The sequence below is a fragment of the Lepisosteus oculatus genome, chromosome 21, assembly GCF_040954835.1.
Source record: "Lepisosteus oculatus isolate fLepOcu1 chromosome 21, fLepOcu1.hap2, whole genome shotgun sequence".
In the NCBI taxonomy this organism is placed as follows: Eukaryota; Metazoa; Chordata; class Actinopteri; order Semionotiformes; family Lepisosteidae; genus Lepisosteus; species Lepisosteus oculatus.
The window spans coordinates 16,648,965-16,666,570 of record NC_090716.1 but is presented as its reverse complement, the minus strand read 5'-3'; the positions used below and the strand labels follow the sequence as shown (position 1 = coordinate 16,666,570).

At 41.7% G+C, this 17,606-nt stretch overlaps 2 protein-coding genes across 2 annotated transcripts in view; one reads left to right on the top strand and one right to left on the bottom strand.

Moving 5' to 3' along the window:
• The window catches only part of trpm5 (transient receptor potential cation channel, subfamily M, member 5), a 34,947-nt gene extending 30,262 nt beyond the window's left edge, over nucleotides 1–4,685 (bottom strand). The window contains exon 1 of the mRNA XM_015338485.2: nucleotides 418–4,685. Coding sequence (XP_015193971.2) covers nucleotides 418–444 — 27 coding nt within the window. The 5' untranslated portion in view covers nucleotides 445–4,685. The remainder of the gene's footprint in view (nucleotides 1–417) is intronic.
• Nucleotides 4,686–4,719: 34 nt separating this feature from the next.
• LOC102682951 (cyclin-dependent kinase inhibitor 1B-like) lies at nucleotides 4,720–6,819 on the top strand. The gene is made up of 3 exons (XM_006642538.3): nucleotides 4,720–5,488; nucleotides 5,636–5,751; nucleotides 6,222–6,819. The coding sequence occupies exons 1-2, from the start codon at nucleotides 4,933–4,935 to the stop codon at nucleotides 5,746–5,748; spliced, it is 669 nt and encodes a 222-aa protein (XP_006642601.3). The 5' UTR covers nucleotides 4,720–4,932; the 3' UTR covers nucleotides 5,749–5,751; nucleotides 6,222–6,819.
• The last annotated feature ends 10,787 nt before the right edge of the window (nucleotides 6,820–17,606 follow it).

The window sequence follows — 17,606 nt, the reverse complement described above, 5'->3', positions numbered from 1 at the left end:
TTCCAAACCCTTTGTGAAATGACACAGTAACAATTAATAAAGAGACTATGTTTAGTTAGTTAAATGTTAACTAGAAAACCCAAATGAAATGTAACTACATCTCCTAAATGAATTCCACACAATTATAAAGATATTTATTTTTTCCATAAACAGAGGTTTCTCTTAATCACAGTTCAAAAAATAAAACTAAAATTAATGAAAACTATCAGTACAAATTACAATATGGCATTTTACATTATCTACATAATTTATAGGAAAAATAAATTAAAAGGGCATTCATTTTAATGTCCAGTTTGGTCAAATGTTCCAAGTCATGTTATACTGGGAGTTTAATCTGTTTTGAAAGTTTAGGTGTGCAAGAGTCAGGAGTCAATAACAGAGGTGAAGTGATAAACACAACAGACAGAGAGTTCCTACCAGGGGCTGGTCCGGCGGTTCAGTCATGGCTGGATCTAGATCTGGGGCTCTCAATCCAGACAGCTGACTTCCCTGCTGCTTCTGTCCCACGGTCACCTGCTGCTGGACTGACGTCCAGCCTCCAGCTGGCTGATCAGCATCATGTTCAACCAGGAAGCATCAGGCAGGTAGTCCTGTCAGCCAATCATGGTGCACACAAGCTCACTAGCTGCACAAAACCTGTACGTGAGGGTGCTGGAACAAACGTTTACAAGACTATCACCTGGCAACGCATATTCCTTCAGCTGGTCCCTGCTAGAGCTCTTCCACGTGCAGTACGCCAGAGGACTGTGACCTTGACCTGTCCTGCATCATTTACTGGTTCCTGTCTCTCTTGTTGAGTGTTCAGCTGTTTGCATTCTTTGTGATTTCCATCCATCCATTTTCTGACCACTTTATCCAATAGAGGATCGTAGAGGAACTGGAGCCTATCCTGCTGAGCAACAGGTGCAAGGCAGGGTCCACATCGGATGGGACACCAGTCCATTGCAGGGCACACAGACACACCCTCACACCAAGGCCGATTTTACCAAAAGCCAATTAATGTACCAGTATGTTTTTGGTCTGTGGGAGGAAATGGGAGCACCAAGAGGATACTCACACAAACACAGGGAGAACATACAAACCCCACACAGATATCACCCCAGGAACTGAACCCTGGGCCCAGCACTGCGAAGCAACAGTGCCCTCTGTGTGACTATGCTACCTGGCCAAGCTGTGACCAAATCTGTCGGAGAACTCTGTGGCAGTCTCTGCAATTATTAGCTAGCAGGCACTTTAATTCAAAACAACTTAAAGAGAGCAACTCTCTCATGCTCATCAAACTCATCTCCTGCTGCCTCATGGTCACAATCTGACAAGGCTGGAGTGATTCAGGATGACACACGGTTAGTCAAATGCTAAGCTAGTACTTGAATCACATAAATCTGGAAATAAGCCCTTTTTCTTACCAAGTGGACCACGTGCAGTGCAATAACATGGAAAATGCTTCTTTGATGTATCTTTTCAACTTCCAGCAAAGCAAGTTTTTATTCCTTTAAACCTGGCTCCAAGAATAATTTCCAATCTACAGATCAAGTGCCAGAATGGTTCTTTCTAGTCCTTATATCTTAAAACCAACAGCTATGATCTAAAGGACATATTGCACTGTGACCTAACACCAGGCACAAAACAAAGCAAATATGAATACAGTATAAAACTAATAAAAACTTGTGCATTATACAATCATTTCTTGTGCATTATACAAGATCTGATTAAGACAAATGCTCATACAGAATATTGATATTTATGCAAGAGGTAAACTAGACAATACCTGATTATTATTTAGGGACTCATTTTAATATGGCACAGATCTGTAATGGACAAATATAAAATTTGCTGAAACTACTGAAAGTAAATGTTGATGTGCATGGACATAGATCAAGTAAACAATATAGGAGATTCTTTGGGATAAAAGTCATTATTCAAATGTAAGTAGTTAATGGCTATTCAAAGATCACTTTGACATAGCTAAAATACAATTGATAAGTTCGTTTGCTGCCTTGAAGCTGGAAATTTGTAGGGGTGAAATGATTCAGGGTTTAAAAAGCTCCTGATCTTCAGTGGGTGATGTGGAATAGGAGTCATATGGATGGGTCACATCTGTAATCCATGCCAGTGTAGTGCTGGCCCAGTGCCAGCTGTTAGGAACAGGAGACAGTTCTCATGGAGGTGAAAGTAATGACAGCAACGAGTTTTGTTGTATGTTCTCCCTCTTTGCATGGGATTCCTCCGGGTGCTCCAGTTTCCTTGCACAGTCCACAAACACACTGGTACAGTAAATGGCTTCTGTGAATATTGTCCCTGGTGTGTGTGCGGAGCGTGCGTGTCAATCCATCCAGGATGTATCCTGCCTTGTGCCCGTTGCCTGCCGGGATATTCTCTGGCTCTCCCACACCCTGAATCAGACTCCTCAGAGTCCTCAGTACAGGCATCCACAGTCACCTTTGGGCCAGCCGACTGGTAACCCACAGGAACCAGAACCACCCCCCAGGTCCAGCGAGTCCAGCAGGGAGGAAACGAACAGCGCTGAATCGATATCCAGCACGTCATTGAATGACACTGAGCTTTTAATTTGCGACATTTTCGACATTTTCTCGACAAGTCGGAAAGTTTATTCTTGAGAAAGGGTCGTTGGAAGGTTTGCTGTTCACTTCAATACATAGGGAAAAGCGTCATTGCGGTTGATAACATTTACTGTCGCCAGATGGCGCATTATAACAAAAAATGCCTCACGTTCAGAGTAGACAAGCGCCGCCTGTTCAGAGTAAAGGAACCAAGTGGCCAAATGGCATATACTTAATGAAGAGCCTTTAAATGATATAAAATACCTTTTGTTCGTACTATTTTTACCAGTAAAAAAATAATAATTCTTTGATAAATCTTTACTTGGACCGTTGCAAATGCATTTGCCATCTATTGTACTACTTTTTGCTGTTATTTTTTTAATTAAAAACACTTAACGCTAACAATTAACAATGACATTTCTTTGTTCGTCTAATGAAAACGTTCTGCGTACAGAATGCACACTGGCATTTCAGACATGTTTGGAATGCATAATCTGTTTACCATTTAAATAATCTTAAACCCGTCGGGATTTATTATTTATTCTGCATAGAAAACGGCTAGTTTAAGCAGAACTTTGGTATTTGCACATTGCTTTGGAGGGTTTTAAAAATTACATATTTAAATTGTTCCATCGAATTAAATGTTATTGTTGTTTACCTCTCCCATGAAACAGGTATGATGATCATGGTTAGGTTACGCATTGTTGAAAATAACACCTTTATAAAACACTTATCGAGATTCTCCACCCATCCCCATCCACTCCCGGCTATCAGATCTATTGTTGAACGTTTTCGGTCCACGGGAGATCCTATTTAAAACAGGGAAAATTACCGGTCTTTCACTGGAAGCGCTCATACGTTGCTTAAAATGGATTTCAGAGACGAACATTGCATAGAAGATTTACATTAGGTTTTACCAATATCAAAAGCTATTTTCCTATAACCTTTTATGTCCTAGTTTATTTTCTTCTAAAACTAAATGGACTTTCAATGTAGTTTAATATCCGATTCTGTCGACCAGCTTTCCATTAGACGGGACTTGCAGGAAATATGTCATCTGTTAAACAGGTCGTTTTGTGCTCATCCAGCGCAGTGCGGCGCTTAAATTAATACACACTTCAGCAATTATAATTTCCGTGCGTTTTCATTTATAAACAGAGACGGTGGGACAGACTATCGTAGCAAATTTAAATCATAAATTAGTGCAAATTGTAATACTACAGGTCCTCAGCTGGTGTCTCTGTTTAACAATGTCTCACGGAACAAAAATTGGTTTTAGGGTGGCTAACACAGAAAAAACTGCTGAAATGTAAATACGAATGTATTAGGCATATAGTATTTAATAAGGGGTTATTTTTTTCATGATGTCTTGTGTACTGATTTGTAAAGAAGACGAAATATTCTTAAAAAAGAATTGAAACAAACCACTGCGAGCCTTCATCGCTCTTACTCAACTCGTGTAAGATCTACAGCCTCCCTTTCCCATTTTTTCTCATAATTCCCCATTCTGAATAATACAGAAGGAAAAATAATTTGCATGTCTATGAAGGTCTCATACTTTAAAGGAACAGTCTACAGAGCTGGGATAAAGTCAGGCGCAAGACCTGTATCCTTCAGGCAATATAAATATTTAAAAACACATACACACGAAAATCGGTAACCATCGCGGAGCTCGCTGGGCTACTAATCGCTTTGTTTCGTGTTACATCTAGAGAAACAAAAACGGACAGAAAATTGCGCTCATAATTCAATGCATTAATCTCGATTGTTCACGTTAATGCTTTGCCCGTGTGGCCGGACTTTTTTTTTTCTTGCAGAGAACATCCTAATTTCGGATAAAGACGTTTGTAAAACCAGAGAGAGAAGAGACGTCACATTCAGCAATAGCCCTGCAACAATAACTTCAGCTCCGCTTTACAAACAGTAACTCAGTTGCTGTTCCCCCTCCCCTCCTCTCTGACGGACGTCGCCGTGAACCAATCCGAGCTCGGCGGCGCTTGGCGCTCGTCCAGGTCTGCCGCCCAGCCAATGAAATCAAACTGCACACACGTGTCGTCACCGGGGGGCGGGGCGACGCCTGGCCAATCCCGTCACAGTGCTGGCTGGGTATACAAGCGTGTACACCTTTGGACTTTAAATAGTGCCTTGCGTGCAGCCGCAACGCAGAGTTTAAACTGCTCCAATTCTCAAGTGTTTTTACCCCCCTCCCACCCCATCTTGAGTAGGAGAGCAAAACAGTAAACATTCCAAGGAGACGGCGGTTTAGACTGGGTTATTTCGAAATCCAACGAATCTCAGTTTTATCCTTCCTGTTTTTCCTCTCCCGGTTGGATTGCAATAGGTATTTTTCTCCTCCCCCCGTCAGAGCACCATGTCCGACGTCCAGCTCTCCACTACTTTGGAGCGAGTGGCCGCAAGCAGGACCTTCCCTCATCACGCCAGGACGGGAGTCTGCAGGAACTTGTTCGGCCCGGTGGACCACGACGAGCTGAACCGGGAGATGAAATCCAAATTGCTGGAGATCCTGGACCGGGACCGGCGCCGGTGGAACTTCGACTTCCAGACGGACACGCCACTGGAGGGGGACTATGGCTGGGAGGAGAGTAAGGTGGACACCGTCCCCGACTTCTACAGAGACTCGGTCCAGATCGGCCGAGTGCGGATTACCGTCCCAGTCCGGGCCAGAACCTCATTGGATACAAATTCTGCTAGGGACTGCCCTCGGGATGTACCTGCCGCTTGCCCGGCGCTGGGCAGTCGGCTGTCCTGCTTGGAAGGCACGGCGAGCTCGGGGGAAACCAACCAGGAGAACAGGGCGGATCACCTGAATCTGGGAAGAGCGGCGAGCTGCAGGACCGTTCTTTGCTGCCGACGGAAAAGGGCATCTGCAGTCGTCACCGCAAACCCAGCCATAACGCACATCACAGGTAGGCTCGACTGCCCGGACCGCTTCCTCAGTCGCCCGCTCCGCCTGACGTGCGCTGGGCGTTGAGGGGCACTGCTCTGCTGCTCGTGTGTGCATGCTCTGTGCTCTGCACCGCACACGGCTCATCACAGTTTGTTCATGCCTTTAGATTTCTACCCGAAGAAGAAGAAAATGAGCGAGGCTAAGCAACAGCCCGAGAGTGACTCCCAGCCCTCTTCAGTAATCCCCACAGAACAGACTCCACGCAAGAGGATTCGCTAAATGGTGCGTATTCGAGTAGTTATCTTATGGAAGGAGTTTATTTTGTTTGTTTGTTCTGCAGTTCGTAGCTGAGGACGGGTGTATGTAGCGTTTCATGTACACGATTCCTACCCAAAGCAGTCTTTGATTCCACTGCAACGGGGGGGGACATGGTTTCGCAAGGTCTGGTCTTATAATTAAACATGCGATAGCTGCGACGTTTAAGCTCCGGGCTGGGAGACGGATCCTTGCGGAGCCCTGGTGAAAATTGAAGGAGGGGGGTGGGGATTGACGTCAACGTGGCGGGAAAGATTTCGGGAGCTGGTGACGTTTGCAGTAGTTCTGCACAGATTTTTTTTGTGTGTGGAGGTAGGGGGGTGGCTGACTGTAGGTTGTGGGGAATGGGGAGATGTGATTGTACCCGAGAGCGCAAAAAAAAAGATGCAAGCGAAAAGCGAAGTGAGTACTCATTTTTTTTTGTTTTCGTTTTTCAGGAAATTGCACTACATTCTGGCGAAGAGGTCTCTTTCTGCTTTCGTCCGACGGAGAGGCGAGGCGGCTGTCTCTCCCGAGTTTGGACTCGCTCCTGGGCGAGGAGTGAGAGAGAGGAGAGGACTGGGCTCTGGAAGGACTGAAAACATGTAGCATACCCGCGGCCCGGTTACCGAGCAGCTCGACAGTGTTAAACTTTAACAGCTGTGCAATCTTTAGTTATGTCAACACTGGCCAAAAGTGTAAAAGCTTTAAGAGTCATCAATATTAAAGATTATATATATTGTTTATTTCTGTTGATATTGCATCTTGGAGTTGTGTATATATATTTTTAAAATATACTAACTTATAATTATTTATGTATCGAGTTCACATGGGCGAATGCCTATTGTTTTGTTATTTTGAGCCAAAGGGCAACTTTTTTTTTTGCTATTTACGGAATAAAAGTTATATTTTTGTTTTGCAATCAGTAATGATGTAGCTTTGGAAAAGTAGTATTACTTGAAGATTAGGGTCCAAATGTTTCTGAGCCGTTTTATAATCACTGCCATTTCATTTTCCCCTGAAGAAGCGAATAAAGTTGAAAGGTTCATTCCTAAATCTTGATTTGTCTTTGCTGCTTTAAATCCCCCTTGATGAGGAGTGATTGAATTCCATCCTCCAATCCCTTCGATGCAGACCTATGCAGGATGTTTTAAAATTGCCCGCAACACGCCCAGGCACAGAGGAAAGCGCTCTATTCAGAACGAGTAAATTTACGGAGAATCAAACACCTGCTGCAGCCTGTTTTTTTTTTTATTCAACATGCCAGATGTGAGTAAATTCAGTTGTTTTTTGTTCTTCTGGTTTAAGTCCGACATGTTTCGCATTGGGAGATGTAGTTGGGTTCTAAATTTTCGCTTAATGTAAAGGGCCAGTTGCATTGGTGTTCTTTTTTTAATACGTAGTAATATAAAGAGCGGATATTTTTTACATCGGTCTGAAAATGTTCGAGTATTTGTGTCTACATTTCGCTTCGAAACTGAAGTGCCGGATTGCAGGAAACGTGACACTTTGTGAAACGAGTTTATCACCCCCATGGCACTTTAAAAATGCGGGTGATGGAAAAAGATTACGAAACGGCTGGATCTTGTTTCAAATGACAAACACTTAGAGGCCGGCTTGAGAGACTTGAGGAGTTCGGAATTTAAAAATGGAAAAATAAGCCGGTGACGGACTGGTGTTGTGAAGCGCGGTGGCGCAGGGCTCGCGGGAGTGCTCTGCTTTCCTCATTCTGCACGCAGGATCGATTCAGGAGCACACTTGCAAATCAATCGGATGTGGGCTACATCTCCGCAGGCCTGTTGATCGCAGGACCACAGATTTTAGGGGACACCTCTTCTGAAAATACGCATTCTGTTGCACTTTTCACAGGTGCATTGCCTTAAAACACTATTATCCTGCCTTTACGCCCAAAAATGTTCATCGCGGGGATATGGTAGAGGCTGTAGGGAGGTTCAGAGTACGAGACTAATTGTAGCTCGTTAGCTTTCTCAGTCGCCGTATTCCAGCTGCGTTTCAATGCGTATATGCTCAGCAGTAGTTGCACCTATATTCTTATTGGAGGACGGTGTCTACTGATACTAGTTTAAAAACGAGTGCCACTACACCGAACAAAGCTGTTTGACAATACGTGCCACTTAGAAAGCCAGGTGCCTCTGGGAGCCCCTATTGTCCATCAGATGTAACAGTGAAAAAAAACCTTTAAAGGACCTTCTTAAAGACGCTGCTTCTGCCGAAATCAGTCCTGCAGCAATTAAAGACACCTGCTCCACCCCCCGAGTTTTTTTAATCTCATTGTTTTATGAATCGACTCTCTTTTATGGTTTTCATTCGTTCAAGAAAGTGTATTTCGTTTTGTCGTAAAAACACGCATTCCTGCCCGACAAGACCTCCTGCCATATAGTGACTGTATCAGTCGAACACAAATGTACAGCCTTTAACCTCTACTGACGTAGTAATTTACTTACAACCGAATTTCGCAATACAGATTGCTGCTTCCAAAATTATAACCGAAAATTGTTTTTTTAAGAGGGAATTACAACGAAAACCAGACACCAGCCCAGTAAACAAGTATACATTTTCTATACTGTATTCGTGTATGTAGATATTCCTAATGAATGACTTGGCAACGCCCACCCCCGCCCCCATTCCACACAGACACACTCTCCACCTTCGATTGCCTGGTTCTGATTTCCAGCACAAAGCACACAGTCTCCATTCTTCCCTGCTTTGTAGCCATATGGCACGTCCTTGTAGCCATTCGCCAAGTCCCATTTATTCAGACACATAATGTCCTGCATCGGAGAACAATTCGGACGTTGTTTGCCTCTTCTATTGATGCCAGTGAGTGGAAAAAAATAATTTAACATAAGGGGATATCCTGCTAATTATGAGCCATATGCGCCTATAGACACAATCCAATAAGGTTTCCTTTAGATTCAGAGCACTTTATAATTTAAAGATAACAGATGTCCAAATACAACATGAATCACAGCTTTAATGAAGTCTCCGGGACACAGACAATGTATTTCCTGTAGTACGCAATGTGAAGATCTGTCTGTCTATATAAGATGTTTGTGTGTGTGGTTTATTGTATGTAAAAACGTGATTCCATTTCCAGTGGTAACAGGGGTGAGATAATTTAGTTTTGTAAAGCAGTGCAACATAGATTTTCCCAAACTGATCAATGTGCTCAAACGTTTTTCTTCAGTGTTGCTTTTTCTCATTTACTAAAAGCGAATTTTTATTTTTATTTAATATTATTGGACATTTTCTCCCACCCTGACTATTTTACCAGGAGAGCAACACGATACAACAGTGGTAGTGTACTGTACCTACGCGAGGTAGAAGCGGGTAGTCATTATGGAAACGTTGAAAAACAAAGCATATCTTGAAATAAGTATAATGAATTTACGATCTCACCTATGTATCTATGAACTCTGAAATTGCACGCACACATATATTTAGATTTGTGTTAAAAGCGCAAATCATATTTCTTTGATTTTATTCTGAGTATTAATACGCAGCTACCACCATAACGTTGTAATTTAGATGGTTTATAAACGTGACAGAAGACCGTTACCGGACCTTGGATTCACTTATGTGTATAGGACAAGATGACTGGGGATATATTATTTTTTACAATAATTTTCCCTCGGTTTATAGGATCAGGTTTTTTTAATCTCTTTAGTCTTTCAAATAAACTGTTCAACTGTTGCAGAACTCTTGAAAGGTAATTTAACGTTTTACACATGTCGCTATTTTTATCTTACGGTGGAGGACAAAGTAATCAGTTTACAATCGATTTTGATAAAGCGTGTACACTCGATAGTGAAAGGTGCGGGTTTTCTAAGACACACTGACAGTGAGGCCTGAGCACCAGCTGATGCACCTGCGACCGCCTCCGCGGTTCCGTGCAGCCAGACGAGGAATATAACGCCTACAGCACCACTCCCGAGCACAAGGGTGAGGTCTCGTCTAAAACAGCCCCCGTCGGCAACACATGTGGGTATATAATTCGGTTCAGTAGTGAGGCACCTTCTCCAGATTCGAAGTGTGATTCACCAGGACACGTATTTGTAAAGACCGCTCTTTGACCGTGCAGAAATGAAACTCCGATCGTTCACTTTGTCTTCCAGGGTTTCACCCATATAAATCTGCCTGTTGCTCAGTTCGGCTGTTTATGTATTTAGGGAACATTAAAGCAACATCCCACGGTGGAAGAACTGTGAAGCCCCTTATCGCGGGCAGAGCTGGAGAACATATCACTGCGCTGCTAGATTTCTTACTGAATACTTTATCTTAAAAACTTTATCCTGTGCATGGAACGCTGTTAAGTACATTTCGGTCTATTTGTATCGCTACAGGCAGCTGGTAAAGTGAAAACAATTGTACGTCCAGTCTCCACAGACCAAGCCCCGCAGCAGCAATAAAACGTTATATTGGGAACATCCTAAAATCGCTCACTCACAGAGCTTTTCTGCTTGTATTTGTAAACAATAGAACCATAATTATCAGTATTTCAAATAGTGGAGTAATTTCTGTGTGTTTTTATTTAGCAAAGTTTTCCCGATAGTTCTCCAACTTAACGACTATAGGGTGACGTTAAATCTGTTTCAAACAACATTCTAAAATAAAAAAAATAATTTGAATTGTATTAAAATGCATGGGGTATTTAATCTAGAGTGTAAATAAAACATTAAGATCATGCGCGGAAAATACATTGTGAGAGTTTTTCTTTTTAACGTCATGTTTTTGTAAACATGTAAGACTTAAGACTCAGTAACCGAATACGATAATTACATGGGGACCTTTGGAATCTTTTAGGGTTTTATACACGTAAAAAAATTAAGTGTTAAAAACACTTTATAATCACGTAGTTTGATAGAAAAATGTGTACATACTACACGACTTTGTCATCCTATCTCTTGGACCCATCTCAAATCCAACTGTTCAGTCTCTTTCATTCCTCGGTCACTGCCTTCAGTGAAAACACATGTTGAAGTGTGCAGCAGAGTGACGCACCATGTCATCTAGAAACAGCGAGAGGTCCGTGTGTCCACTTTCTGAGAGAGGTCATGTGACCCGCATGTGACCCGTGTCCATCAGCTGGCCCGGTGCGTCTGGGGGCGCGAGGATTCCGTCACTCGCCGTGTCGCCGAGCCCAGCGCTGGTCCCTTTCCGGGACTTCGGCATTTCTCGGTCTGTCGAAGACGTGCATCGCAGAATACCGACTGTAAAATCACTGTTCAGTTAGACCTCATCCCACGTTTACTGTAACAAAAGTCGTATCAGTAGCAATAGGTTGATGGGCTAGAAGACTGCATTTGCAAGGAAAGTCTCTGGAAACAAATTCCCAGAATTTGCTTTGACAAAAACTCCAACCATCGGATTACGTGTTATGATGTTCAGTACTAAAGATCATGCATTCATTTTAAAACCAATTGTTCAGACACATTGTTAAAGACACAATTGTATACTAGTTAGTGATGTTAGGCCTATTTATAGTTGCACGTTTTGTGAAGAGCATTTCCGTGGTTATATACTATGTGAGTTGAAACTATATTTGAGTGATAGCTGTTTATTTTTAAAACATAGTTTACTGTTAAAAATGAAATCTAAGTACACAGTTATAATTTTCTCTCCTTGTCACACCCCACAATCTACGTGTGACTGTTTCCGCAGGAACTGACAGGGATTTAAATCTGCAAACTTTCCCGTCAGATGCTAAGCGCAGTGTATTTAACTCGTCCACGTTGTAAGCAACGTGCCTGGAAACAAAAAAAAAAAGCAAATCCTATTTAAATAAAGCGCACACTCCACACCTCCCATCTGCAAAGACTGCAATTAAATATAAAAAGAAAAAAAAATTGCAGCTAAAGGGAATTAGCATTTTCCATGGCCATCTGGCAGTAGGAGCAGACGATGGGTGACAAAAGCGGAGTTAGAAAGAGAGGCGAGGCGAGTGTGCCGTCTCATTGATCTGCAAATGAGGCTTTGTCACCAAATTAAAGCTCCCGGACCCCTGGGCATCTCCTCCCCACAAAACTCGCAGCATTTTCAACTTTTTTTTTCTAGCCAATCAAAACCGTCTGCCTTTACCGTGACAATCAACGGGTTACTCCACGCCCGGATCAGCCGTCGGCTAATTTTGGAAATAGCCGCTCGTCATCTTTCTAACAACGTGCAGATTTAGTCTGTGGGCCTATAGATGCATTTGCTGAGTCTAGTGAAAAAAAAATTAGCATGCAACTCTCGTGGGAATGAATCGTCTTTGAAATAAAGCAACTAAGACGCTATTTGATCAGATGAGGAAACAATTCTGTTCTCTTTAAAGATGTTAGTCAAGAAGAAAACAGTAAAACCGTGGCAAGTCTGTAGAAGTTTCCCTTTTCATTTAGACTCACAAACTCTTCTTCTAATGTCTTAGGAAATTCTGTTAATCTGTGGCAAAAACGATCACGTTATTATTAAATAGATTAGATATATAATAAAATATTGCTGTTGTTATTGGTAGAGTAGTATTAGTATTTGTAGTAGCTGCAGCAGATGTAACTACAACAGTATTCATAAAACAATTACAAGCATAAGGTGTGAATTCCTTTCCTTGCATGTTTCTGATTCAGACACTCATACAAACGAACACCTCTCTCAGTTGTGCAAGAACGTTACTGTATCAAAACAAACAAGAAACATGGTTAAAGAGGCTACGCAATACAACCAGAAAGTTTGCCCACCTGTTTTTGTATTTATTGAATAATGTATTTACACGTTTTACCAGGAAGAAAAACTCCAATTCATGGACCTACATTTAAAGTGTTGTTTCCAAACGAATAATTGAAGTTGGTATAAAATGAATGTGGGATATCGGTTACATGTAGGATTTCAGGAAAAAAAATATTCCTTATTTTCAAGAACTAAAAGAACTTAGACTTTGTAGAGTTATTTTTGCTCATCATACGGTAAGACGGTTACAAACAACAGCAGATCGTGAAACTAAAAAATCGCTTTGGAGATTTTTCCTTTGTTTTGACTATTCAGTGTGGAATTAACCTCGCTCAGTTGTTCGTTGTTGACATGGAAGAACCAGAATAAAATACGACTTGCTCAAGAGAGCCTTGTATGCGCATGCGTCACAGTAACAACCTATTTAACGAAGACAGATCCCCAAGTTTCCAGTCCGGTCATTATCAGTTGTGTTTAACACTGTTTCTCATAATCCTGACTCCGTTATCGAATATGAAATTCATCGGAAGTTACAGCAGTTAATTTATTCCGAAAATGCCATCACACTCGGAGCCAAATTTCATTTCGTTTAGTTTCGTATTTCCATGCTGTTCGTTGAAAAGGAAAGAAAAGATATCGTTAAGATTCAAAATCTATTACAAATACTATGTACGACAGGTTGCTTAAAAAAACGTTCACGACCTTAGATTAATGAGAATTGAATCCCATACGATCCTGAGTCCTAGTGAAAGTAAACTAATATATTCTCATTCGGCACAATAGATAGATAGATACTTTATTGATCCCGTGAGGGAAATTGCAGTGCAGTGCAACAGCAGCTTAACACACACAACACAGCCACAGTGTAACGAATTATATACTAATAGTACAATACATACAATACAATACAATACAAGAGTTATTCACAGTCCGGACACACAAGAGCAAACTAGAACAGAACAGTACACAGAAAATCGTATCACACGTATGAATATAAATATTGATGTAACCATAGATATAAATATAAATATAAATGTATTGCACAGGTCCCTGGCATATATTGCACAAAAGTGGTTGTAAAAGATCACACAAAAATAAGGATTGCATAACACATATCTATCCTGTACCTCCAGCTACCACCCGGACAGACGTTGTCCTTGATTTATTTTGAAAAAAAGTCCCCAAACACTGATTCGCAAATAAAATAGCGTTACACATTTCAGTTTTACTAAAAGCAAAAAAGATACAAAATCACTTCTTAAGCATTTTATTTTTGCTGATAGATTTTTTTTGCGGATAGATTTTGTTTCTCTGAGTGTTGACAAAATACATATTACCGAACAAGCTATGTTTAATTATCTCAATGATGTAATCTATGTAATTCTCAGGTATTTAAGTCGAATTTTTCAGTTATGTGGTAGGCTACTTTATTTACTATGTGGTAGGATCCATTTATTTAGTCCCAGACAATCAGGCCATGTGTTAAAATGTGCAGCTACCCACCTGAACTACATGTGTTAAAATGTCCCATTTCCCTACAAATAAACAGTAATAACACTAGACCATAATTGTCAGGTAATCTTTCAGGGAGCATTCACATAATTGGTGTATTTTTGTTTATTTAAATAACCCAGGATTCGGATTTTCATTCGGCACTTTAAAAACCTGTGAAGTTCTTCTAAAACAGTAAAGCAGTGTTTGGGGAAACACTTGCCTTCTATGCTTGGACTGCTCTAAGCTCCTATTCAACCAGCTGCACGGCGTGGTGACACAGGTGTGCATCGCGACGCAGCGCGAGGGGCTTCCCGCTCCCAGGTGCGCGCTCGGCCCCGCGCCCCCGCGGCAGTGCGGCGGCTCTCAATGGGAGCAGCCAGGCAGAAGGCTGACTGACAGGGGACTCGTGGCGGCCCTGCGCTTGTTCTTTTCGTCCTGGTGTTTTCCAGAGCTGTGCCCTCGGCTGGGGGCCCTGATCACTTTTTAAACACAAACACCTCAATTCACTTGGCTCATCAAACGCGTCGAAGAGAGCGGGTTTAGACTTTGTCAGGGGCTAAACACACAGGCTGTCCCAAGACTGGCCGAGACAGGAGAAAGAGTGCAGACACTCGGACTTTCTCTCAGATTTCCTCCACTATTCTTTCTGCTTTGTTTTTATACTGGAAACAGTTACAGATGGAAAGAGGTGCAATTGGCCTACAGGTCTGGCCTAAAGGGACATAGGCATTTGAAAGTACAGACACAGGCTTTCACATCCAAATTGTTTCTTGCTCTCATATATATATATATGCAATTCCCCTCGTGTAAGCCCCTTCTTTCGCATGTAACTGCAAAACATAAATACATATTAGAAGCAGTAACTTACATTCTGTATTTTACGCAAAAAGGACAGCTACGTTGTAAAACTTAGAATTAAATGACAGTGTTTTAAGAGGGGGAAAAGTCACGAGAGTTAAATGCTCGACCCAATTACAGACCCTCGCGGAGCAGTTAAAAAAAAACCTTGGAAGAGCAGGAAACAACATGTTTTTAAAGGAAGGGCAAACTACATACCCATTACAAAGGACATTTACCGGGCTTTCCCGCCTAGCCCAAATTGTCATCTCAAGTGATGGATCGGTCGGGCAGGGTGTCCGTTCTCCGCAGGCTCGGCTGCCTCAGTCATGCGAGCGCTGCTCCATATAGCGCCAGCGTCCAGCGCAAACCACAGCCGCCCGTACAAGAGCTACAGAGGCTTACCGCTGCGCGATTAGGTTGACAGTGTCCGAACTAGAAATACAATGAAGAACATGGGGTTCCACACTTCAACCACAAACAGACGGCACATACAACAGTTTTAAATAAAAAAAACTTAATCGTGGGTCTCCATGAAATTATTACATTGTCGACGCCGCTTAGAAAGTAATTTAATATCCTGGAAAGGTTTGTGCTGAACTGAAAAATGCATTTCTCAGAGGATAACATATTGAGAGCAGCGTCAAACATTTAAGCGCTCTTAATTTCATTTAAAACATTATAGAGAAATACGCGATGAGTTTTTTTAGTGCAAATATTTATTTTATTTATTTAAACTGCTTTATGCAAAAAAGTAATAACGACTATTATGCTCGAAGGACAATATAATGATTTATCATTTCGTTTTCAACAAAGAATTTAACACACGTTTGTAGAAAAACACAAGAATTGTATATGGTAAAAGCATTCGTTAATAATGTATATGCGGCAGCCTCTCAATAATACGGGTCCGTAATTAAAAATATTAATTCCAAAGCCTGTTTTAATAAAGCCATACAGTAGCTTCTGTTACGTGGATTAAGATTTTCTAACATGATAAAAAGTTATTTTAAAAAAGGAAATTGAATATAAAAACAAATGTTGCTTCATTTCCCTTTATCAGTTTTTTGTGATAGTATAGTGAAATAACTGGAATAAAATGGGAAAACAGGTTACAGCAATTCACTCAAAACATGTTGGAAGAACTAGGTGCAGCAGGCTGGGAGCGGGTTACTGGAGACCAGAGAGGACATGTTAACACCTATTGTTACAAAAGGAGAGTTTCTGTCTGAGCGATAGGCTTGTCCGTGTTGCCCTCAGAGAGGGATGAATCTATATATCTCGGTGGCGCCACGAGGTATTTCGAAATATCGATCCTTTACTTAAAATAGATAAGTAAATTGGGAACAAATTCCTATTTACAAAGAAGAATTGGAGAGTATTCATTTATACAGCAGAGGCAATGGCGTCGGATAGGTTAGGGTCCCAACTCTGGAACGTTGCGGGTTGAAATCCCGGGTGAGTCCGTTTAGCTTTTTAAAATGAGTATGCATATTTAAGTCGATTAGATAAATACTAATATTAATTTCCTGGGGCAATTTGTGCGAAGTTACTAACTCAAGAGTACAACAGCAACTTCTTACGTCAGATTTTAAACCAGCTCTCTCCGATCGGGAGTCCCGAGTCTCCACCTTCAACTCGCCTGGTTACTTTCGCAAGAGGCAAATCGGTGAGCAGGCCGACAGTCCGTTGCAAAAGAGTGTCATGCAAATATATCTAAAAATCAGTCAATTATTTTTGCCGTTAGGAATTTTTAATCTAAGTATTTAGGATTAAATTACGAATCTTAGCATGAGAACTCCACGCTTCCGCCTGTTGTGTAACCAATGCCAAGATGCTTTGCCAAAAAACGCACATCTAATTTTCGTCAGTAAGTACTGACCATTGAAGACAATTATAAACACCTCAGCCTCGAGGGAATGTAACGACGAATCCTCAAATATTTAACAATTTTGCATTAGTATTACCTCTGTGATCTTTTTCTGTTAATGTTTAGACTTCAGTAACCTGATTGTTCTGAGTACAAGTGGCCTTGGGTACAGGTATCAGTCAGGGAGACAGGACAACAAACAGTCTCACAGTGTCTCTCTTTTTAATTGCCCTGGTGTTGGAAGAAGAGTTGCAGCCATTGTCTCCCTTTTATATGTTGTTCAATATCGGATCATGGGAAGCCTGTAATAACAGCCCTGATACACTTCTCACAATGGTCCTGCGCTCTAACCAGAGGGACATCACCTTCTTGGCTAAAGGTTCACACAGAAGCTAGAGGACATGAGTGTGTGTCCTGCGATGGACTGGTGTCTTGTACAGTCTGTACCCTGTGCCTGTTGCTTGCTGGGACTGGCTCTGGCTCACAGGCAGCTTTGAATTGGATGAAGCGGTCAGGAAAGGGATGGATATTTATATACGCTTTATTGTGTTGGGTCATAATGGAAAGAGAAGGGCATGTTTTTCAGACTGGCTTTGTATGCTGACTCTGTGTTCCTTCACCAGCTGACTCCCACCTGTGCTGCTCTTACAATCGCCTCCCCTGTGCTTCGGATTTCCACCTCTATATCATGCCCTGTTCCACACATTTCTCAGAAGTTTTCCAGCATCATGTAATGAACTTCCCTGCCCTTAAATAGTGTAAAGTCTGTGTTTATGCTGCTTGAGGTTTATCTTGGGCTTTTTTCAGTAGCACATGAGGAGTCTAGAGCTGTACACCTGGTGCTTCAGTCTGATGTTTATACTGTTCTGTTTGGGTATCTATGAATGGGTTACTTGTCAGTATGGTGGCCTTAGCATGA

Bases quoted from the DNA above. Each gene is read 5' to 3' on its own strand.
- LOC102682951 (XM_006642538.3), top strand. From the start codon at position 4,933: ATGTCCGACGTCCAGCTCTCCACTACTTTGGAGCGAGTGGCCGCAAGC. The intron at 5,489-5,635 runs GTAGGCTCGACT...TCATGCCTTTAG, and splicing joins AGCCATAACGCACATCACAG to ATTTCTACCCGAAGAAGAAG.